The sequence below is a fragment of the Manis pentadactyla genome, chromosome 15, assembly GCF_030020395.1.
Source record: "Manis pentadactyla isolate mManPen7 chromosome 15, mManPen7.hap1, whole genome shotgun sequence".
Taxonomy (NCBI): Eukaryota; Metazoa; Chordata; class Mammalia; order Pholidota; family Manidae; genus Manis; species Manis pentadactyla.
Window position 1 is genome coordinate 34,734,895 of NC_080033.1, and position 22,312 is coordinate 34,757,206.

At 43.2% G+C, this 22,312-nt stretch overlaps 1 protein-coding gene across 2 annotated transcripts in view; it reads right to left on the minus strand.

Annotated features, from left to right (window-relative positions):
- The window catches only part of ABCC11 (ATP binding cassette subfamily C member 11), a 130,918-nt gene that overhangs the window by 21,719 nt on the left and 86,887 nt on the right, over positions 1-22,312 (minus strand). The window contains exons 10-19 of one of the 2 annotated variants that reach the window (XM_057493286.1): positions 22,067-22,174; positions 14,358-14,618; positions 12,359-12,430; positions 11,485-11,609; positions 9,739-9,811; positions 7,930-8,133; positions 6,592-6,726; positions 6,397-6,514; positions 4,788-4,877; positions 2,462-2,565 (exon numbers count right to left, since the gene is read on the minus strand). In XM_057493286.1, coding sequence (XP_057349269.1) covers positions 2,462-2,565; positions 4,788-4,877; positions 6,397-6,514; positions 6,592-6,726; positions 7,930-8,133; positions 9,739-9,811; positions 11,485-11,609; positions 12,359-12,430; positions 14,358-14,618; positions 22,067-22,174 — 1,290 coding nt within the window. Of the gene's footprint in view, positions 1-2,461; positions 2,566-4,787; positions 4,878-6,396; positions 6,515-6,591; positions 6,727-7,929; positions 8,134-9,738; positions 11,623-12,358; positions 12,431-14,357; positions 14,619-22,066; positions 22,175-22,312 lie in introns of those variants that run through there. The other variant, XM_057493287.1, reaches the window with a different exon arrangement.

The window sequence follows — 22,312 nt, forward strand, 5'->3', positions numbered from 1 at the left end:
TGTGGGATTCACATATAAATCAAGTATAAAAATCAAACGAATATTCATATTTGACCTGATTGTTTATAGTTCATAATGCGTGATCAAAACCAAAAGTTTCTGTGATGACTGCCCTTGCACTGTTCACCATGTAAGAACTTATTCACTATGTAAGAAATTGTTCACCATGTAAGAACTTGTTCGTTATGCTTCAGAAGATTGGAGACTGTTGAGAATTAGGCTTGGGGTTGATTAATGATTGTGCATTGAGTCCCCTATACAGAATTTTATTGTTGTTAACAACCATTTGATCAATAAATATGAGAGATGCCCTCTCAAAAAAAAAAATTAATGTATTTTAAAACCATTTCAATTTACCTATTATTATTATTATACACTCATATATTATTTGGGCATCTTTTTATAGTTGTCAGCATTTCACATGATTTCTGCAGGTTTTCTCAATTAACTGTGGAGCAAAATTTTGATCATAAATTTTAAAAAATATTATTAAAAGTATCTATTTTTTTTTGTCTGATTTCTCTCAGACTGTTCAAGTTCAGTTGGACAATATCCACCATATCATAGATAAGTTTTCACAAATGCCTAAGGTGCCTAACTGGTTTTCTTGGTTTCACTGGAGATGGCTGGTAATTACAGGTATGCTTTGGTTATGTAACTATACTCCTATTATGTTAATGTGTGTGCGCAATTTAAGTAGTAGCTTAAACCCTATACATGCTGAAGTTACTCTACAAGAAGATAAGTCAAAGAAATAATCAATCTTCTCATGTTTTCTGCCGCCTGCTACTTCTATAGCTTTTCTTCTTCCTCCCTAGTTACAACCCTTAAATAGAATTCGTGCCTCATACCAAATTTACCGAGTATCATAATTCTTCCAAGTGGTAAAGATACCTCAAGACAAATGCTGGGCATAGAAGCCACAGGGCATAAATATGCAAAGAAGTAAAAAGCTAACCATTTCAAACAATAAGGCTTCTCTCTCACTTACCAACTTTACATTTCCCTGTATGGCCCCGGAAGATGACTGGTTAGCCAGAGACGGGTAAGATTCCTCAAGGGAGGAACAACCTAAGACAGGCACAGTCGCAGGGGGGTCATCAGGTGAGAAATTGGGGATCAACAGAGGTGAGGCTTAGAACCTCACCCCCCCTGTTCTGAGAGAAATCTTCTGCATAAGTGGATGTTTTATTGCCCTTGTCTAGCTTGGATTAACACATAGTCTACAGGCACAGCACACACCTGATCATCTACATTTGCTCTCTTACAACACTAAACTATGTTTTCTACCTTTATCTTGTATCTACCTACCACTTCAGCATTTTATTAAAAATAATAATAATAAAGAGAGAAATGTGGTATCCACATATAAATCAAGTATAAAAATCAAATGAGTATTCATATTTGAACTGACTGTTTATAGTTCATAATGCATGAGCAAAACCGAAGGTTTCTGTGATGACTGCCCTTGTACTGTTCACCATGTAACTTTTTCACTATGTAAGAATTTGTTCTCCATGTAAGAACTTGTTCGTTATGCTTCAGAAGATTGGAGACTGATGAAAATTAGGCTTGGGGTGGATTAATGATTGTGCATTGAGCATTGACCCCCCTATACAGAATTTTATTGTTAACAACCATTTGATCAATAAATATGAGAGATGCCCTCACAAATAAATAAATAAATAAATAAATAAATACACACTTCCAATGGTTAAATAATAAGTAACCGGGATGTAATGAATATAGTCAAGATATTGTAACAGCTTGGTATGGTGATAGCTGGTACCTAGAACTGTCATGTAAATAAATGTTGAATCACTATGTTGTACACCTGAAACTAATGTAATGTAATACTGTGTGTCAACTACCCTTCAATAAAAAATAATTATCTACAAAAAACAAAAAAAAAAATAAAAGTATCTATTTTTATTTCTGAAAAAAAAAAAAAACACCCAAATCACCTTTACACAAATCAGAATGGAGCTCAGCTCTTCCACCTGCTCTCAGTGGTGACTGAGTAAAATCTGTTTTCCTTGCTTTGACTAATGTCAGCCATGTTTATATTTGATGTGGCCTCCCAGCCCCTAAGAAGTGCAGAGGCATACTTTAAGTAAAGCCTAGCGAGAGAACAAAGTGCTGCTGGAGGAAAGAGTCACTAAGGTGCAATGTAAAATCTTCTTGGGGAGCTGTTCATGGATAGAAACCTCTTGGTTTTGTCCTGGCAAGACTGCGTGGGTGACTGCTCATTCCGTGAACATAGGAGGCCAGAGCCGGGAGGGAGCCCTGTGTTCTGGCTCTCAGAGGCTCTCTCCAGACCTCCTCCACTTGGCAACTTGGCAACAGTAGTCTCTGGGCTTATCAATGGGTCCCGTAACCCCTGCTCTGACCCCATGGAGTTAGATGTCACTCCACTCCACAAAGGCCAAAGAAAGGCACCCACTCCCATTATGATACTCACCCCGGAGCCCTGACCCAACCAATAGCTCAGCCACCAGAAGTTGAAGGTCAGGAGGAAGATGAACACCACCATGAGAAGGAAAGCCATGACAGAGACCATGTAACCTGTGAAGGGAGAGGGAGGTGACACACAGGTGCCACGAGAAGGTGCATGGCCACTGCTGACAAAGCTGCTTGGCCATCCCAGGCCCTTGCATCTCCCTGACCCCCATCCACCTTAGAGGACTTGGAAGAAGCAGGTTGCAAGGTTAAAAGGCCTGGGTTCAAATCCTGCCTCTACTTCCTATAAGCTATGTGCCCCTGGGCACAGAAGCAAATGTCAGTGACATTCTACTTCCTTACCTAAGAAATGGTGATAGAATCATACCAGCCCCAGGGGGCCACTCTGAAGATGACACGAGATAATGTGTGTCAAGCACCCAGCCCAGTACCTGGCACATAGGAAGTATTCTACAGAAGTTAGTTCTCCTATGCAGGTCCTAAATTCAATTTTCAAAACTGAAATAAAATTGAAACAACAGCTACTTTTTATGTGGTATGTACTTCTATGTACTCTGTGCCACACATAGTATTAAACATATGCATTATTTCTGAGTCCCAAATTTCTATGCCTATTTACTGAGTCTGCAAGAGGGGAAGAAACTTGCCCAAAGTAAAAGAATTGGTGAGTGGTGAAGCTACGGTTCAAAAAAGCCAAGGATGGGAGCACCCAAGATACATTCCTTCCTTGAGGATGCACCTCTTGCCCCAGCACTCTACCCACCTATCCAGTCTGTGTCCCATGCCTGTGCCCTTCTCCTAAATTCTACCCTTCCTTAAGCCCTACTTAAGGGCCATCTCTTCTACAGTGACATCTGAGACTTTACCTGGCCACAGAGATCTCTCTTACTACCTGGTTGGTGCAAATGCCATCATTCTCCAGCTGGATTCCAGGGTTGGTTCTTAGATGACCTTATACCCCCAGCCCTTCAGAGCATGGCACAGTGTCTGGCCCATAATGGGTACTTTGTAAATGTAGATCAATTGATCACTGGATTCATTCATGCATTCCACAAGAATTTGTTCTTCCTGCAGGGATGCCCCTGATGGAAGGAGTTGGGGTGGTGATTTCTGATGCACAGCCTACCTCTTCATCCCCCAGACAGGCAGAGAGAAGACACACCTCACACATATTAGGTTTCAAAATCAGTGGAGAGTGAAAAGTTGGCATGGAAACAAAATTACTCTAAAGAAATGTGTTAAATCACTCAAAAAGTATCATATACATAGTTTTGTGTTTATAACATGCTACAGTTATGTTTGTATAAACAGTATTAGACACCACTTGATAAAGCAGTAACTTTGAAATTTCTAGTAGCCATCCACCATCAGAAACATATTTTGATATATACCAAAAATAAGAGCTTCACCATTGTTACTGTATGTTAGGCATACAGATATTTGCTATTCTTTTCCTTCTCATTTCTTTCAGTGCTGCTTACAATCCAATTAATTTATTTCACAACCCAGTAGTTAGTCAGTACCTGCAGTTTGAAAAACACTTAAGCAAAGAGTACTGCTATGATTATATTTTCTTATTTTCTGTATTCTTGATGCTGTGGCATTTGGGTTCTTGATCCTGGAAAGACTGCGCCTCCCAGGACTAAGTAAGTCCTTGAGGTAGCAAATGACTACCTGTGAGCATGCTTTTGATACATAAACCAACCAGTTCACAGTTCATACCCCCAACTATCCTTTATCAAATTCTCACACCCCAGCCAATGTTCTCCCTGACCTAGATCACCCCTAGGTGAGGTACCAGATAACTAGGGACCACCTCTATAGCCCAGAGACCCCCCAAAATCATTCAAACTAACCAATCCTAAGCTTACTCAGTACACCTACCATGCCTTGCCCACTCATCCCATAAAAACCAGAGAAAGGCAGTGGGCCATGCTCTCCCTTCTTGCCCCTCTGCCTCCTGACCAATGCTGGTGATTCCCCCTGTGGCCCTGCATGGTGTGCCTGCCTCCTGTTTCTAGGAATGTGTACATACAAACTTCTCCTTTTGTGACAATAATTGTTATACCTGATTTTTAAAAATCCCAGGTACATTTTAACCTAAGCATGTATAAAAACATAACCCCCAGCATTGACTATGGTGGTGGAGTTACTGTAATTGAGTGTAGTTGGGACTGGGATTGTGCAAATTAGATCCACGAACAGCATGACTCTCCTGGGCCTCCCTATTTCCCATGACCTCACACACTCCAGTCTGACCCAGCTTCAGGGACATGGCTGGTCAGAGAGAAAGCCTCAGGTCTGGTAGGGCAGCTGACAGACCATACCTCCAAATGCCTGGATGTAGTGGTGGTAGACACTCCATTTCTGGGACCCTTGTTCCATGTTCTCCTTCTTTGTAAGACGATTTTCCAGCACTGGATCCAAGTAAGAGAAAAAGGAAATGGTATGCCTCCCAATCACTGGCATCTTCCAAAATCAGGAGTCCTTGCAAAGCCTTCTGCCCCTGGTTTCCATCCTTTTCCACCTTCCTCACCTTCAGCTGCAGTGCTCACCCAAGTCTGACCCTAACCAGCAGGTTTTCTATGGAAGATTCTGCCAAAGGTAAACTTTGACCCAGACTTCAGAGCCTCCAAAGGGGGCTCCTCCCCAGCCACCCAGTAAATCCAGAGGGCCTTCGGTTTCCAAGAGTTTGATGGGTTGAGAGAGGCAGCAGGAGAGAATGAAGAAAGCAATGACCTTGGACCAGAAAACTGGGTGACCGAATTGTCATCACAATACTGTCCCCCTCAGCAAATCACTTAGCATCTCTGTTACCTCATCCGACAACTGGCAGGCCTGTAGATAGTTGCTAAGATGCTTTGCAGTGATACACTTCTAAAACAACTCCTCAAAAAAAAGCTGTGACATGAGCCCAGGCAGATTCTCGGCATAAAGCTGGGCAGGGAGACCAGTACTTAGAGATACTAGTAGATGCTGCTGGTGACACAACAAAACAGCAGCGCTGTGGGTGATGTCTGTGGCTCTTGCCTCACGCTCTCCCTTCTGCCTCACAACACCCCAACTGCTCCTGGGAAAGAGCCTCTCTTCCTGCAATTTGAATCTTGAGACCAATCGCACTAGGATGGAAAATATTTGGAGTAGGTTTTCTTCAAAAAGATTCTGCACCTGTTCCTGGTACTTAGACTCCAAAGCTGCTGAAGACTGGTTCTTCAACTTTTCTTCTCATTCTGTGATCTACACTGTTTCTTTCCAATTATTTTTCTGCTCCAAATTGTTTTCTGACCTTCACAGCTAAAGATGCTGCTGGTGATCCAAGCCTACAATGTGCTAGGCACTGTGCTGGGGCTTCCTTACACCTGATCTTATCTAATCTCCACTACAACACTGCAAAGTAAGCACAGTTACCGTCACTTTCGCCAATGAGGGTTCTAAGAGGTTAAGGCCTTGTTTGGCCAAGGTCATACAGATTTATAAGCCACAGAACTGTAATGCAATCTAGAGCTTGTCTTACTTTAAAAATAGAGGTCTTTCTGTTTTAATTTTCCATCTCAAGAAAGAGCAGTGCCATGAGCTTCTGAACATCTGGGACTGGGTCCAATTCATGACTGATTTCTAATACCTTTGCTTTCAACATCTCTCAACAAAGATGTAATGAATGAATGCCTAAATACATAACAAAGTTTAAATTTATGCCACTCCAGGCCAAGCTACCCCCATTCTGCCTCTGCCTCTGTACACCTTCAGCTGTGCACCCCCAAACACTCACTTCCTGGATCCCTCATGCCTCCTGACCCCAACCCTCAACTACTTGGATCTCTAGCTTGTGTAAGTGATATCTGGGATCCCTAACACTGATGGCCATGGCCTGGTCTGGGGTCCAGGAGGAACGCCAGAGCCTCTGGAGGACCCAAGAAGCCATGCAGATGTTCTTACCCTGCTCTCCGACACCATTACCAGCACCGTCACCAGTAGGCTCTTCCTGGCAGGTGTTCTTGGCCTGACCTTCTACCTGAGACCCTTCTGCTGTCTTTACTGCATCCTGCAGCATGTCCTGGGGAGAAAGCACATGCCATCAATGCAGGGTGTGTCATTCCCCACAGAGAGTGAGGGGGATGGAGTGGAAATCACCTGTGTGGTTTCTCTGTGCATCTTCTGGACGAGTTGGGCATATTGCCCCTTTTTCTGTATTAGCTCACTATGAATTCCTTTTTCACAGATTTTCCCATCTTCTAGCAAAATGATCTGGTCACAAAATGCTAAATACTGGAGAGTCAAAAGAAATAAAGTCTTCAGTAAGTATATCAAAAATGTTCAACTTCACTATTCAAAATTTAAATCATGATAAAATATTTTTTATACCACCAGGTTGGCAAAAATTTAAATGTTGGGTGATCCCAAATGTTGGTGACAACTGGAAGTAAAGAGAAGTCTCATAAAATGTTGGGGGCATTGTAGATGGGTACTTTGGAAAACAACTTGACAATATCTAGTAAAATTCAAGATTTTTCAAGAATTATGAACCAACAATTTGACTCCTGAGATTCTACCCTAAAAAATTCACAAATGTGCATACACTGAAGCATTTTTCATAAAAGTGAAAACTGGGAAACAGCCTCAAAGTCCATCCTATAGAAATAAATTCTGGTATATTCAGATACTGGAATATTAAGCCTGTGAGAATTAAATGAATTTATATATGTCAACATGGAAGATCTCAAAAATACAATGTTCAGTTAAAAAAACAAACTACCAAAGGACACAGTTTGAAAATATGCGAAAGAACACTTTATCATGTCTAGAGATTCATGCATCTGTTGTAAAGGTATGAAGACAGGCCTGGGAAGGATGTACAGCAAAGTGAGGCGAGCAAGAGGGAGGAGATGGAATTTGGTGTGAGTGGGGACCGTGTTCGATTGTGTCATGTGGATGGTAGATACATGGGTTTTCATTACATTATATTCTAAACAGTTTTTGTGTCTTAAATATTTTATACCAAAAAAAAAAAATACTAAGGCCAAAAAAGAAGAGGGAGAAATTATAATGTCTTGAGGCCAAAACCAAGCATGAAAGAAAACAACTAGGGAAGAGGCCCCGTGAGAGGCAGCACCCAGTGCAGCCATTACCCCTGGGTAAGGAAGGTGAGACTCAGGAAATTCTTCTCTGAGGGACTTTTTTTCTTTTTTTGTAGGTTCAAAAGCAGGGGCCTGCCCATAAAATTTTGAAGATAAAGGAAACCTTAAAATGTGGTTTCAGTTTTTATGAGCCATAGAAGTCTTTTACCAGCCCATCTTCTCCATGTGGAAAGCAGAGGGGACCCAAGTTCTTTACAACACTCCCTGAATTTGGACTGAGATGAAGGGGTAGCTGCTGTGAGACTGTTATGGAATCCATAGCAGAATCCATGGCAAAGCCTTGAGGATCTACATCGTCCATCAGTCATGGCCAGAGCCCTGGAAGGGCAGTCACCTGCAGCTGGTGGGTCACCAGGACGACAGTCTTCCCCCTGAGGGTCTTCTTAATGCACTCCTCAAAGATGTGCTTCCCCACTTGGGCATCCACGGCAGACAGGGGGTCATCCAGCAGGTAGAGCTCGCGGTCAGAGTAGACAGCTCGGGCCAGGCTGATCCTCTGCTTCTGCCCCCCAGAGAGGTTGAGGCCCCGCTCCCCAATCTTTAGAGAGGCAACCAAAGGCACTGTGACTAGAGGGTGAGCACAGCCAGTTATGCTCAAACCAGCCCAGTGGGCAGATATGAACACTATGAAACACTCCTGGACACCCAATGATTTAGACTTGGCACCCCTGGCATTTAAACAATATTTTTCAAAATTGCTTAGTAGTGGATGAAAAAACTGACTTTCAGTTAATTAAAATTTTACAACTCTTTATTAGATACAGTTTTTCTAAACCTATAGACTTCTCAGGAGACGTAAGAAACCTTTAACAATTCAGGTAAAACAAATCATTCCCAGGAAAACAGCACTTTCTTACATCTTATTCTGGTTTTAAACCTCCATTGATTGTTACTGTCAACTTACAGAATGGTGGGCCCAGGAGCCTGGGCTGTCTAAGACTGCTTGCACTGTGCACAACTGCTCAACAAGACAGAGATGCAGTGCTGGGAGGGGCTCTACCAGTGCTGTTGTGTAGAGAGACACTTGACACAACAACTTAGATCAGAGTAATAGACAGTAACAGGCAACCACAGTTACTGGGCAGCATGTTCTGGGTCCCCCTGCAGACTAGCATGTCAGACAGCTGCTGGCTGGTTCATCCCTTAGTCAAGTGCTGAGGATAAAGGAGTCAGCATCTGAGTACCACTCCCTGCCCTACCATGAACTCTTGAGGTCTCTGTAGAAAAGAATCAGATATTATCTAGTGGCAGGGTGACTTTTGGTCACCGCTCTGCCCCCAGTTCACCACCAAGCTGTTTGGCCTGGCCAAGGCTCAGTTCCCATCCAGTCACTCACTCAACAAATACTTCCTAAATGCCTACTGTGTTCTTCTAATGATAAGCTAACATCTACTCTCACTAGGCACTGTTCAAAACACTTCTTATGCGTCAACTCACCTAAACTGGGAAGCAACCAGATAAGGTCAATACTCTTAGTCATACCATTTTAGAGACCAGAACTTGTTCTTCCTACTGAAGAGAACCATGAACAAGACCACTGAGCTCTCTGCCTGCAAGGATTTACAATCCCATCTTTAAAAGAAGGGTATTAAAACAACTGACCTTCTAGGGTTCGTGAGGCTCCCCTAAGACAATGCACTCAAGTTGCTAGCTTATCAAGGCAACAACACTGCTTTAATCTTACAAGGGTCTTGTGTAGACTAAAGGCATCTACACATATGAACGATTGGAAAAAGATAACAGTCAGAAATCAGATCAGATGGTTGATGTTTCCACTGACAAAGGAGACACTGAGCAGAATGTGGCAGAGCAGGTGGGTGGAGAAAAGGCAGGATGGATGGGAGGTTTCTTATCATCACAGGGTCTTCACTCTTGCTCCAGAAGGAGGACTTGAAGGTCAGCTCCCCATCCTTGTGAGGTAAGGGAGCATCTTTGCCAGCTCTCACTGTAAAATGTGCCTCACCTTCTCTTGCTCAGTGTGGTAGGCTTTGAGGCAGCAGCTGCAGAGCCAGCTTAAGCTGCTTTCAGAAGGAAGAACTGGTGTCCTTCTGTACCTACCTAGGGAGGCAGCCTGAGGGTCCCAGAAAACCAGTACAAAGGCACTGTCACAACAGAGCTAGGGGCATTCTCCTCTTTTGCTCACCTCTGTCATGTCTCCAAAGGGCAGAATTTCCAGGTCCCGTTCCAGGGAGCAGCAGTGGAGCACCTGGAGGTAACTGCAAAGAACAGGGAGCTAAAGGGACAGGTGGCTGGCCCTCCAGCCTTCCCAAGTTTGGAAGGGAAAGGTCTTGGATTTCATGCTAAGAAATCTGGACTTGATCCTACATTTAATGGTAAAGCATGGGAGGAGTTTTGCATTATTTTCCTCCCTTCATTTTTTTTAAACCTAATACTTGTAAAAAAGAAAAGCAAGCCTTCCTCCTATCTTTGACCTTCAGTTGCTTTCCTCAGAAATAGCCACTGTTCTAGTTTCTTATGTATTTATTCAGCAATAATCTACTTATAGATGTCTGTGTATAGCACATATGGGTTTATTTTGGTTTGACAGCACCACAGTATTTCATTATACGGATGCACCATAAATTATTTAATCAGTGCCCTCATGATGGACATTTGGGTTATTTCTAGTCTTTGGCTACTGTGAACAATGCGTAGTGTAAACAGTCTTGTATATGGGTTTTTGGGTTCATGGGTGACATTATCAATGCATTAAATACCCCAATTCAAAGAGTTAGTACATTTTTATTTTTGATCAGTAATTCAAAACTGCCCTATGAGTTGTATCAGTCTAAAAGCAGAGCAATGACAGTATGACAGCTATGTTTTAGGATAAGTGCCCAGGAGGTGGGACACAGGGTAGAACAGAGTGGGAGAAGCCTAGAGAAAGGGAGCCAAAGGCAGGAGCAGTAGGAAGAGTTCACACAAAAGATCATAGACCAGAAGTGGCAGTGAAGTTGGGAAGAGAGAAATGCAAGAGGTATTTAGGAGAGAGAGTTGCTGACCAATTCGATATGGAAGGTATCAGAGTGGGTGGCATCAGACTCACTGGGGTACACAGTTCAGTGATGCCGTGAAACCAAACTGGACAATCTGGGAAGAGAGGGAGGCAAGACAGAGACTTGGTCAGCAAGGTGCTTATGAGTTGGTATTGGACCTGACGTTAAGGCACCCAAAGGAAAACCAGTGGGAGACAGCCAGTTTATACACCTGCATATCTATGCCACTCGGTGTAGTTCCTGGGGGCGGGGGCAGATTGCAAAATAAAGCAAATAGTTAAGGGAGGCCAAGTACACCATAGTTGGAAGCACAGCTTTAGCATTCAGGGAGGTTTTCATGGATCTTCCACTGAATAGACTTCACTCATGATTTCCACGTGAATATGTCAAGTAGGTCAACCCAGACACTGGGAGGGAGAGGCTGCAAAGGGCAAAGAGGAATACTGGTGGTAGGTGAGTGGCCCACTGGGCCACGAATCCAAACTCATTTCCTTGCATTGCACAACCTCATCACACATTTGTTTGACCCTTTGTCATAGAGGTCAGGAATTAATTAATACAAAGCTTTAAAGTAACATTTTTGGAGGTGAAGGGTTATTTGGTTATAATAGTTAAGTGTGAAGTTTCTGAAAGAAACTAGGCCCAAATCCTGTTTCTATCATATCCTCCCAGCTGTGTGACTTTGGGCAAATCATTTAACCTCTTGGGGCCTCAGCTAACTCATCTAGAAAATAGATACGGTGATAATCTCTTTCACACTAAGGAGGAAATATGTCAATGCATGTAAGTGAGCAAAGAAGTGTTGGCAGTTGTCAAATTACAATTAGCTACTGGGATCCCTCCCCAGACAAGCCACACTCCCCCATGTCCTCCCTGTCCTTCCCAGAGCTTACCGGGCCTTATCGTACTGGCCTCCCATGAGGATGTTCTCCCTGACACTACCTGCGATGATCCAAGCCTGCTGTGGGACATAAGCCAGGCTTCCGTGCAGTCCCACTGAGCCCTCCAGCAAGTACATCTGCAGCAGAGTGAGTCCAGCCTCAGAACCGGGCAAACAGACCCTACCTGGCTCAGCGGCCACAGTGCTCCCCACCACCACCACCCCATTGCTCTCTGTGACCCTGGGGGTTCTTCTATGTAAAATGGGACTTTCAACACTGTGTTATTCCCACTGATGAGTCTGAAGGAAGGCCCTGAGGATGGGGGCAGCAGCTGGAGCCAAGCCAGGCCAGTTTCCTGCTGGGACGGAATCCACACAGCAGACTTGTGGACCCCACTGCTGGGGTATGAGTAACAGTCATTCCAGCCTTCCAAGAGTGCCTCGCCCCCCAGCCCCTCCTCCCTCCTCCTCCTTCTTTGTCCCTCCACATTTCACTCCTGCTCCTGTCTCACATGGAACGTGTGTCCCACTCTGAGTTTGGCTTCATGAAGTTATTTCTATTATCATATTAAACTTTGAGACACCCTGTATCATCACCCTGATAGCTGGTCGGTTATGAAGCAGGGTGAGGAAAGCACAGAGAGCAGCTGAGGACAGATGTCCCAGTGATGTCAGAGGCAGCACTCCCACTGGTAAGAAGAGAAGAGAGGGCATTTATACCTCACCTCCCCTTCAGTGCATGCTCAACTGCCTTCGATTTATAAACATTCTAATGCCTCAGACCCCTTAGAGGTAGAAAGTGGTGGTGGGACTTACTGGGGGGAGCCTGAGCTTGGGAGCTCCTGACTGTCTGTCAGTGGACATCCATGTAGTCACAAACTACTTACCTCCCCCAGGAGGGCTGACAACAGGCTGCTCTTGCCACTCCCAGTGTTGCCACAAACCCCTAAAATGGTCCCCTGCAAAACCAAGGAGGAAAAACAGGGTATGGGACAGCACAACCCTCCTGCTTGCCCAGGGTAGATCCATTGTTTGAACACAAAATGAAAAAAGAGAACAAAATAATTACACCTAACCCAAAACCCCAAGCAAAGCTCAAAGGAGCTTTGAGTTCAGTCTATGTAGGTGGGATGGGGCAACATCAAGTGCAGGAAGGCACATGGGAGTGGAGGAGAGGAATTCATGGACAGGTGGTCCTGTGGGGCAAAAAAACTCAAATTCTAGATCTGCATATATTCCATTCTATGACCCTGGGCAAGTTACTTAGCCTGTCTGCACCTCAGTTTCTTCATCTGTAAGATGGGAATAATGAAGCCAGCCTCACAGAATTCATGCATATTCATCCATTTACTAAGTCATTCATCCATCAAATAGGACTTGAGTTTCTTCCAAGAACCAAGTAAGGAAGAAAAGAACTGTCATTCTACATTCTAGTGGGGGAAGATAGACCATGAAATAATTCAGCAAACAAATAATATCAGATGGTGATAAATGACAGAGTTGAAAGTTAAAGCATGATAGAGTTGGAAGTTAAACCAATTTTAGTTGGGTTGGCCAGAAAAGGCTTCTTAAAGCAGGTGTCATTGCAACTGAGACCTGAATAACAAGAAGGAGCCAGACACAGGAAGATCTTCAGGTTCCAGACTAAGAGGATGGGAGGAGCAAAGATCCTGAGACAGGAACAAGGTTGATCATCAAAGAGCTGAGAGGGCTAATATGGAGGAAATGAATGGGAGAAGAGGTCAGAGATGTGCACAGAGCGTTCAGAAAGCTGGGCTCTATCTTAAGTGCAGTGGGAAGTCAGTGAGGAGCTTGAGCAAGAGAGTGCTGTGCATTGGTTTGTTTCAGAAAGATCCCTCTGTCTGCTGCATTGTGGCAGATCATAAGAGGGCAAAAGTGGAAGCAGAGAGGCTGGTAAGGAGGCTCCGACAGGAGCTGAAAATAGCATGACAGGGGCTGGGGCTAGGGCAGTGGTGGGGGCCATGGTGAAAGGCAGCTGGATTCACAAGACATGTGTTCAAGAAGAGCTGACAGGCCTCACTGACGGATTGGGTTGGTGGAGGTAGGAAAGGAGTCAAGTTTGGCTTCCAAGTCCTCAATCACTGGAAGGATGGTGGTACCATCTCCCATGATGGGGAAGAGTTGGAGAATGGGTTAGAGAGGGTGAAAATCAGGGGTTCTTTTTTGTCCTTGTTTTGTTTGAAGTGCTTGGTAGGCACTGAAGAAGAGGTAAATAGGCAGCTGAGTCTAAAGCTCAGAGACTTTAAGACTAGAGATGATAACAGTTTAAAGCATGGAATTCCAGGTGATCACAATGGGAAAAATTATAAATAATAGATACTAGATATTAACATCTATTACTATTGCATGTTAATATTAGATATTAATATCTTTTCTACATATACCTATTGCCACTAGATATTAATATCTAGTACTAGATATTAATAGATAATAGAGAAGTAGGGACATGAGATCTGAACATAGCAGGGAAGCTAGCCCTTTCAAATATATTAGAGAAGAAGCCAGATAAAGTGAGTTTATAGCACAACCAAACTGAACCGTGTAGGATAGCGCTTGGCACATACTAGCAACTTAATAAATGTTAGTTTAGTTTTCTTTCCCATCCCTTCTCTATGTCCTTGGTCCCTCCAAAGACCAGCATACATATAGCATACTATTCTGGGTTTTGCTATTACAAAAAAATTTTAGATGATAAATTGATTCACATGAAAGTATGAAAGACTTCCTATATTTGCCTTCCATGAAAAATTTGTATTTTAAAGAGAGACTTGGAAGGGCAATTTTTATCCAAGGAAATGGTGGAGTACCAGGCCAACCTCCCAGCCTCAGGCCCTAAAGTCTGGCAGTTGGCCTGGATGAGACTACCTTTGACACCACCAGGTTTATCTTCTGCAACTCTGGGTCCAGACTGTTCCCTTTGTCCTCTGGCCTGAGGGCACCTAGTGGTGCCTGAGGCCTGGTCATCCTCTTGGAGGTGTGTCCATTCTTCTTCAGCTCCAAGGCTTCATTGACAATCCTGGGAAAGGTCTGTCGCCATGACAAGGTAGCCTCCTTTAAAACCAGTGCTTTGCTGGGGTCTTTCAATGCCTGGACATATAAAACAGGGCTCTCCTGGAGGAAAAATTTCTGTACAGACAAAAAAGAAAGGGAGGGAAGAGGGATTCAGTTCTTTAGCCCAGTAGGAACATGTGCCCATTTAGCTGACCTGCCCATTTAGTTTTACAAACTTTTAAACTATGTAATTTTTCTACTTAAATTTAACTTGCAACTATTAAAAGTAACATGGTCTGCCCATGCCCCCACACTGTGGGAAATGCTGTTTTGGGTCATACATTTCAAAGTGTGACCATCAGCAGGTCACCTCTCTTTGCGTTACCATTTCCCTCCCTGTAAAAAAACAAGAGTTGAACTACATGAGTTCCAGCATTTAAAAAGGTTGGTGGGAAGTATGAGCTTATTGAATTTAATTATATCCACTTGTCTTTACCTGGAGATATGCTTAGAAAGATCTAGGAGGATACTTACTAACATTTTGGATGATGGTTTTATCTGTAGGTAGTGGATGCTGAGTTTTATTGTCTGTACCTTTTTGCATTGTCTGAACTTTTTACAATGAGCACATAGTATTTTACAAAAACAACAAAAAGCTATTTTCAAAAGAAAAAGTAAAGGTGGTCTGCTTCTTTTTTTAATTGTACCTCAGGTATATTGAATTGGATTAATCATAACATTAGATAAAGGCATACAGTCATCACTGGGAATTGCATGGTGCCCTTTACTTTGTTTAGTTAGTTGGGCATTTACTCACTTAGTTATTTTTAAGAACATAATGAATATCCACAAGACCACCACTGAACTCAAGAGCCATAACTTTTATCTACTATGGGGCCCTTCCCCATTTCATCCCCTGCTTGGTGTGAATGAAGCCCTCCAAGCCTTCCCAGCCCCAGGAAAAACCACCATCCCAAACTTGGGGGTTTTCATTCCCTTGCTTTAAAAATAATATTTTTATCATATGTATTTTAATTATTTTAATTTTATTAAATAAAATTTGAGTAGCATGCTGGCTTAATGAGTTAGTGTGGCAAGCACACATTTGGATATGAATGAATGCTTATTGGGAGCAAAAGCAGGGTGTCCTCACACCTGCAAATGCTCTAAGTAAATTCTCAATCTTTCACTTGTTTTTCTGATAAACAGCACAGAGGAAAAAGAGTCTGGAGACCCCTGTCTCCAGTACCCCCACCACCACCCTGAAGGCCTTCTTCAGAGTCACAGTGTGCAAGTCTCTGCAGCTCCCAGCAGCGAGCTCACCTTCTACCTGTGGCCACCTGCAAGGAGGGGTCCTCCCTGAAGGCTCACAGCTTTCTTCTCCCTGTCCCTGGAAACCGGTTTGCAGGTGTTCAGGAGCCAAAGGGCACAAGGGACTAGGAGCTGGGTTACAAGCCCAGGGGCAGAGAAAAAGAAGGAATCATGGCTTCAGGGATCATTCTTCCCTTTCCAGCCTGGGGATCTCAAAGTCAAATGCCCACAGGGCCAGACAGAAAACTTCAGCAACTGGAGAGGGGGCACTCAAGATGGTGGCATTAGTAGGGCAGCAGAAATCTCCTCCAAAACCATATATAGTTTGAAAATACAGCAAATACAACTATTCCTTAAAGAGAGACCAGAAGATATAGTACAACAGCCAGGCTACATCTACACTTGTGAGAACTCAGCATCTCTCAAAGCCGTGACCTGGTGGGACTCGAGCACTCCCCCCACCCCAGCTCACCAGTGGGAGAAAAAGAATCAGAGTGGGGAGGGAGTGGAAGCACAGGACTGATAAATAACCAGCCCTAGTAATCTGCACCAGGAACACAGACACACATTGCATGGTGTACTGGATATTAGAGAGACGGAAAAGTAAAATCCGAGACGGAGACTGCGAGCGGGTCCCCACAGCCGGATCCCCTGGGACAAAAGAAAAGCAGGTGCTTTAAAAGTCTTAAAGGGACAAGGGCTCAACAGGTGGACAAAATCATCCCCGCACACTCAGCACAGCAGGCTGGGAATCTTAAGGAACTTCAGGCACCTAACCCCCTGGGTGGCAATGCAGCTCCAAAGCCCCTCACAGCAATGAGCAGCCTGCCATTCATGAATCCCTGCCAGCACTGCAAGCAAACCAGCTGATCCACCATTATTGCAGAACAGCTGGGGAGCAGCCCCGTCCACAGCAACCACACAGTCTTCTCCCAGCACACAGCTAACCGGGCCAGACACAGAGTCTGCCGCCATCACAGAGCAACACGGCACAGACAGAGGAAGCCAGGGCAAACTCCAGAGGGCACAAAGGAGCACCGTTCTTGCAGGAGAACACACACTGCATGCCTGCAACTCCTGGCTGTGCCCTAGGCAAGAGCTGAGCCGTCCATGGCAGCTCAGGGAATTGACCCAGAGACTGCTCCCAGAGTGCAGGTAACTGGCACAGGCAGCACAGAAGGGAAAGGTGACCAGCAAGCAGGAAGGGACTTTGTTCTCCCAGCTGACACACGTGCCACTTGCTGGCGATCACTTCTATCACCATGAAAAGGCAGAAGAACCTGGTCCCGTCAAAAATCACTCAAACAACATGAGAGAGAGGGCCTGGCAAGATAGATATAACCAATCTAACCTGAAAAAGAATTCAAAATAAAAGTCATAACCATGCTGATGGAGCTACAGAGAAACATGCAAGAGCTAAGGGATGAAGTCTGGAGGGAGAAAACAGAAATAAAACAATCAATAGAAGGACTTAAGAGCAGACTGAATGAGGTGCAAGAGATTGTTAATGGAATAGAAATCAGAGAACAGGAATACAGAGAAGCTGAGGCAGAGAGAGATAAATGGATCTCTAGTAATGAAAGAATATTAAGAGAACTGTGTGACCAATCCAAATGGAACAATATTCATATAATAGGGGTACCAGAAGAAGAAGAGAGAGTAAATGGGATAGAAAGTGTCTTTGAAGAAATAATTGCTGAAAACTTCCCCAAGCTGGTCTCTCAGACCATGGAAGCCCACAGATCTCCCAACACAAGGGACCTAAGGAGGACAACACCAAGACATATAATAATTAAAATGGCAAAGAACAAACACAAGGACAGGGTATTAAAGGCAGTCATAGAGAGAAAAAAGATCACATACAAAGGAAAACCCATCAGGCTATCATCAGCCTTCTCAACAGAAACCTTACAGGCCAGAAGAGAATGGCATGATACATTTAATGCAATGAAACAGAAGGGCCTTGAACCAAAAATACTGTATCCAGAAAGACTACCATTTAAATTTGAAAGAGGGATTAAACAATTTTCAGGTAAGCAAAAGTTGAGGGAATTTGCCTCCCACAAACAACCTCTACAGGGTATTTTAAAGGGACTGTTCTAGATGGAAGTACTCCTAAGACTAAATAGATGGCACCAGAGAAAACAAAATCACAGCAAAGAAAGCAGACCAATCAAATGCTAATTAAAGGCAAAAAATAAAATCAGTATCCACAAAAGCACTCAAGGGAAACACAAAAGAGTACAGAACACCTAACATATAAAGAATGGAGGAGGAAGAATAAGAAGGGAGAGAAATAAAGAATTATCAGACTTTTTATAATAACATAATAAGTGAGTTAAAGTTAGATGGTTAGATAGTAAAGAAGCTACCCTTGAACCTTTGGTAATCATGAATCCAAAGCCTGCAATGGCAATAAATACATATCTATTGATAATCACCCTAAATGTAAATGGACTGAATGCACCAATCAAAAGACACAGAGTAATAGAATGGATAAAAAAGCAAGACCCATCTATATGCTGCTTACAAGAGACTCACCTCAAACCCAAAGACATACACAGACTAAAAGTCAAGGGATGGAAAAAGATAGTTAATGCAAACAATGGGGAGAAAGAAGCAGGTGTTGCAGTACTTGTATCAGACAAAAGAGACTTCAAAACAAAGACAGTAACAAGAGATAAAGAAAGACATTATGTAATGATAAAGGGGTCAGTCCAACAAGAGACTATAACCATTATAAATACATATGCACCCAACACAGGAGCACCGACATATCTGAAAATAATACTAACAGAATTAAAGGCGGAAATAGAATACAATGCATTCATTTTAGGAGACTTCAACATATCACTCACTCCAAAGGACAGACCAACCAGACAGAAAATAAGTAAGGACACAGAGGCACTGAGCACCACACTAGAACAGATGGACCTAATAGACATCTACAGAACTCTACACCCAAAAGCATCAGGATACACATTCTTCTCAAGTGCACATGGAACATGTCCAGAATAGGCCACATACTAGACCACAAAAAGAGTCTCAGTAAATTCAAAAAGACTGAAATTCTACCAACCAACTTCTCAGATCACAAAGGTATAAAACTAGAAATAAATTGTACAAAGAACACAAAAAGGCTCACAAACACATGGAGACTTAAAAACATGCTCCTAAATAATCAATGGATCAATGATCAAATTAAAACAGAGATCGAGCATTATATGGAGACAAATGATAACAACAGAACAATGCCCCAACTTCTGTGGGACACAAGGAAGGCAGTTCTAAGAGGAAAGTATACAGCAATCAAGGCCTATTTAAATAAGGAAGAACAATCCCAAATGAACAGTCTAAACTCACAATTATTGAAACTGGAAAAAGAAGAAAAAATGAGGCCTAAAGTCAGCAGATGTATATAATAAAGATCAGAGAAGAAATAAATAAAATTGAGAAGAATAAAATAGAAAAAAAATCAATGAAACCAAGAGCTGGTTCTTTGAGAAAATATACAAAATAGATAAACCCCTAGCCAGACTTATTAAGAGAAGAGAATTTACATACATAAACAGAATCAGAAATGAGAAAGGAAAAATCAAGATGGACACTACAGAAATACAAAGAATTATTAGAGAATACTATGAAGATATATATGTTAACAAGCTGGAAAACCTATAAGAAATGGACAACTTTCTAGAAAAATACAACCTTCCAAGACTGACCAAAGAAGAAACAGAAAATCTAAACAGACGAATTACCAGCAACAAAATTGATTCAGTAATCAAAAAACTACCCAAGAACAAAACTCCTGGCCCAGAGGGATTCACTGCTGAATTTTATCAGACATATAGAAAAGACATAATATCCATTCTCCTTAAAGTTTTCCAAAAAATTGAAGAGGAGGGAATACTTTCAAACTCATTCTATGAACCAGCATCACTCTAATACAAAACCAGGCAAAGACCCCACCAAAAAAGAAAATTACAGACCAATACCCCTGATGAACACAGTTGCAAAAATACTCAACAAAATATTAACAAACCAATTTCAAAAATACATCAAGAGGATCATACACTATGATCAAGTGGAATTCATCTTAGGGATGCAAGGATGGTACAACATTCAAAAATCCATCAACATCATCCATCACATCAACAAAAAGAAGGACAACAAAAAGAAGGATGGTACCCCAACTGGCTTTTTTCACTGAGCATAATATCCTTCAGCTCCATCCATGTTGTTGCAAATGGTAGTATTTGTTTTCTTCTTATGGCTGAATAATATTCCATTGTGTATATGTACCACATCTTCTTTATCTATTCATCTATTGATAGACACTTAGGTTGCTTCCATTTCTTGGAGCTGGAGGATATTATGCTCAGTGAAAGAAGCCAGGCAGAAAAAGACAAGTATCAAATGATTTCACTCATCTGTGGAGTAAAAGAACAAAGAAAAAACTGAAGGAACAAAACAGCAGCAGACTCACAGAACCCAGAAATGGACTAACAGTTACCAAAGGGAAAGGGACTGGGGAGGATAGGTGGGAAGGGAGGGATAAGGGGGGAAGACGGCATTACGATTAGCACATAATGTGGGGTAGGGTATACAGGGAAGGCAATATAGCACAGAGAAGACAAGTAGTGATTCTATAGCATCTTACTATGCTGATGGGCAGTGACTGTAATGGGGTATGTGGTGGGGACTTGATGATGGGGGAGTCTAGTAACCAAATGTTGCTCATGTAATTGTACATTAATTATATCAAACAAAAAAAGGAGAGAAAAAAAAGAAAACTTCAGCAAGTGAAGCAAGAGTCAGAGACACCCTGTTGAGCAAGAGGATTTAGAAAATAAGTGCCCATCCAAGGAGCAGCCCTGTGCAGCCCCAGCCCCTGGATGCCTTGAGGAGGAAAAGCCCCTTTGAGATCTCTGCCCTCACCCACCCTTCTTGCCCTTTCCTCTCCCACCATAACTACCCATCCCATCCTTTCTGCTCTCTAGTCACATACTCTCTGACTTCCAAGCTGTTTCTCCAGCCACTCCTTCAGCAAACATCCCTACCCACCCTTTGCAGCCTAGATGGTAGCTTTCTCCTCTCTGCCCACCACCACCCTGCAGTGAAAACAGGCACAGAGGGGAGGGAGACCCTACTGCACCAGCAGGGAGGAGGCAGGCCACAGGGGGCCCTGACGGCAGCAGCAAGAGTTAAAGAGCATCTGGGGCTGTTGAGAAATGAAGGACCTGTGTCACTTAGACAAGCCAAGTTCATTCCAACCTCAGGGCTTTGCACTTGGCACTTTTTCTGCCTACTCATCATCACTCAGCTCAAAAGTCATCTTGGCAGAGAGGCCTTCTCTGACAGGCCTACCCAAAGGAGCTGCAGCCTCCCATACCCAAGCTCTAGCACATCACCCTGGTTTATTGGCGTCACAAATCTCCATGTGTTCTGACACTCTTTGTTTACCATTTATTTGCTTGTTCTCTGTTTCCAATACCAGATTGTAACTCCCTGAGAGCAAGACCCTGGTGATCGTACTTGCTGTGGAATTCACAGTGCCTGGTAGGTGGCAGGAGTTCAATAACTGTGTTTTGAATAAATTAATAAATGAGTGAATGAATATTTAGGGTGAGGACTACACACCTTTAAGTGAAATGAGTACAGAATATCTTTTAAAAATTGGTTTAGAGTTTTAAACTCAGATGCCTATAGGGACAAGAGAGCTATGTAAAGAAGTGAAATAGACCATTACTAAGATGGTAAATAGTAAGTAAAACACAGTCCCAAAGTTTGATGTGAAATAGGGCATGATGGAGACTGCAGCCAACTGCATCTCAATGCTCAGGCGAAGCGGGACAACTATCATTTCAGCTCCAGCTGCTTGTGGCCATGGGAGAATCGGGTTCAGCATTTCCAAACCTGCTGATTATTCAAAAGATCCAGCAGAAATCTGGTTTTCATAAAAAGTTCCCAGGTTTTTAAATACAAGCAATAGATAACGATTTTTTCATAAAACCATCAGGGTAACGTTACACAAACCTGCACAGGCCTGCAGACTGCCTATCTGAGACCTGGTTTGGATGACTATCTTAAGATTTCTTTGGGTCCTGGGAGCTGGCCTGATTCATCTGTCTTCTCAGCCCCCACATCAGACTGGGCACAATCCCTCTCCACCTGAGCTGGACTCTGACTTGGTCTGGGGTCAAATTCAGGAGGGTTGAAGGCAAATGAGAACTCAAGCAGAGGGCCATACAAACTGTCCTCTGACCACTTACCTTGAGCCTCTCTGCAGCAGTCTTAGAACTTGTGAGGGCTTTGATTACAAAGGGTGCGAAGAACACTGACAGCCTCATGGGGTTCATGGCAGCCGCCGCCGCAAAGGCCTGGATAGGAGGGGAGGAGGGAGTGAAGGCTGCAGCCCTGTCCTCTTCCCTCCACCCCATGAGGCTCCCATCCACAGAGCCAGATTCTGCTGCTTCTGACAAGCTCGTCCTTCATTTGGCAGAGGTCAAGCCCGTATT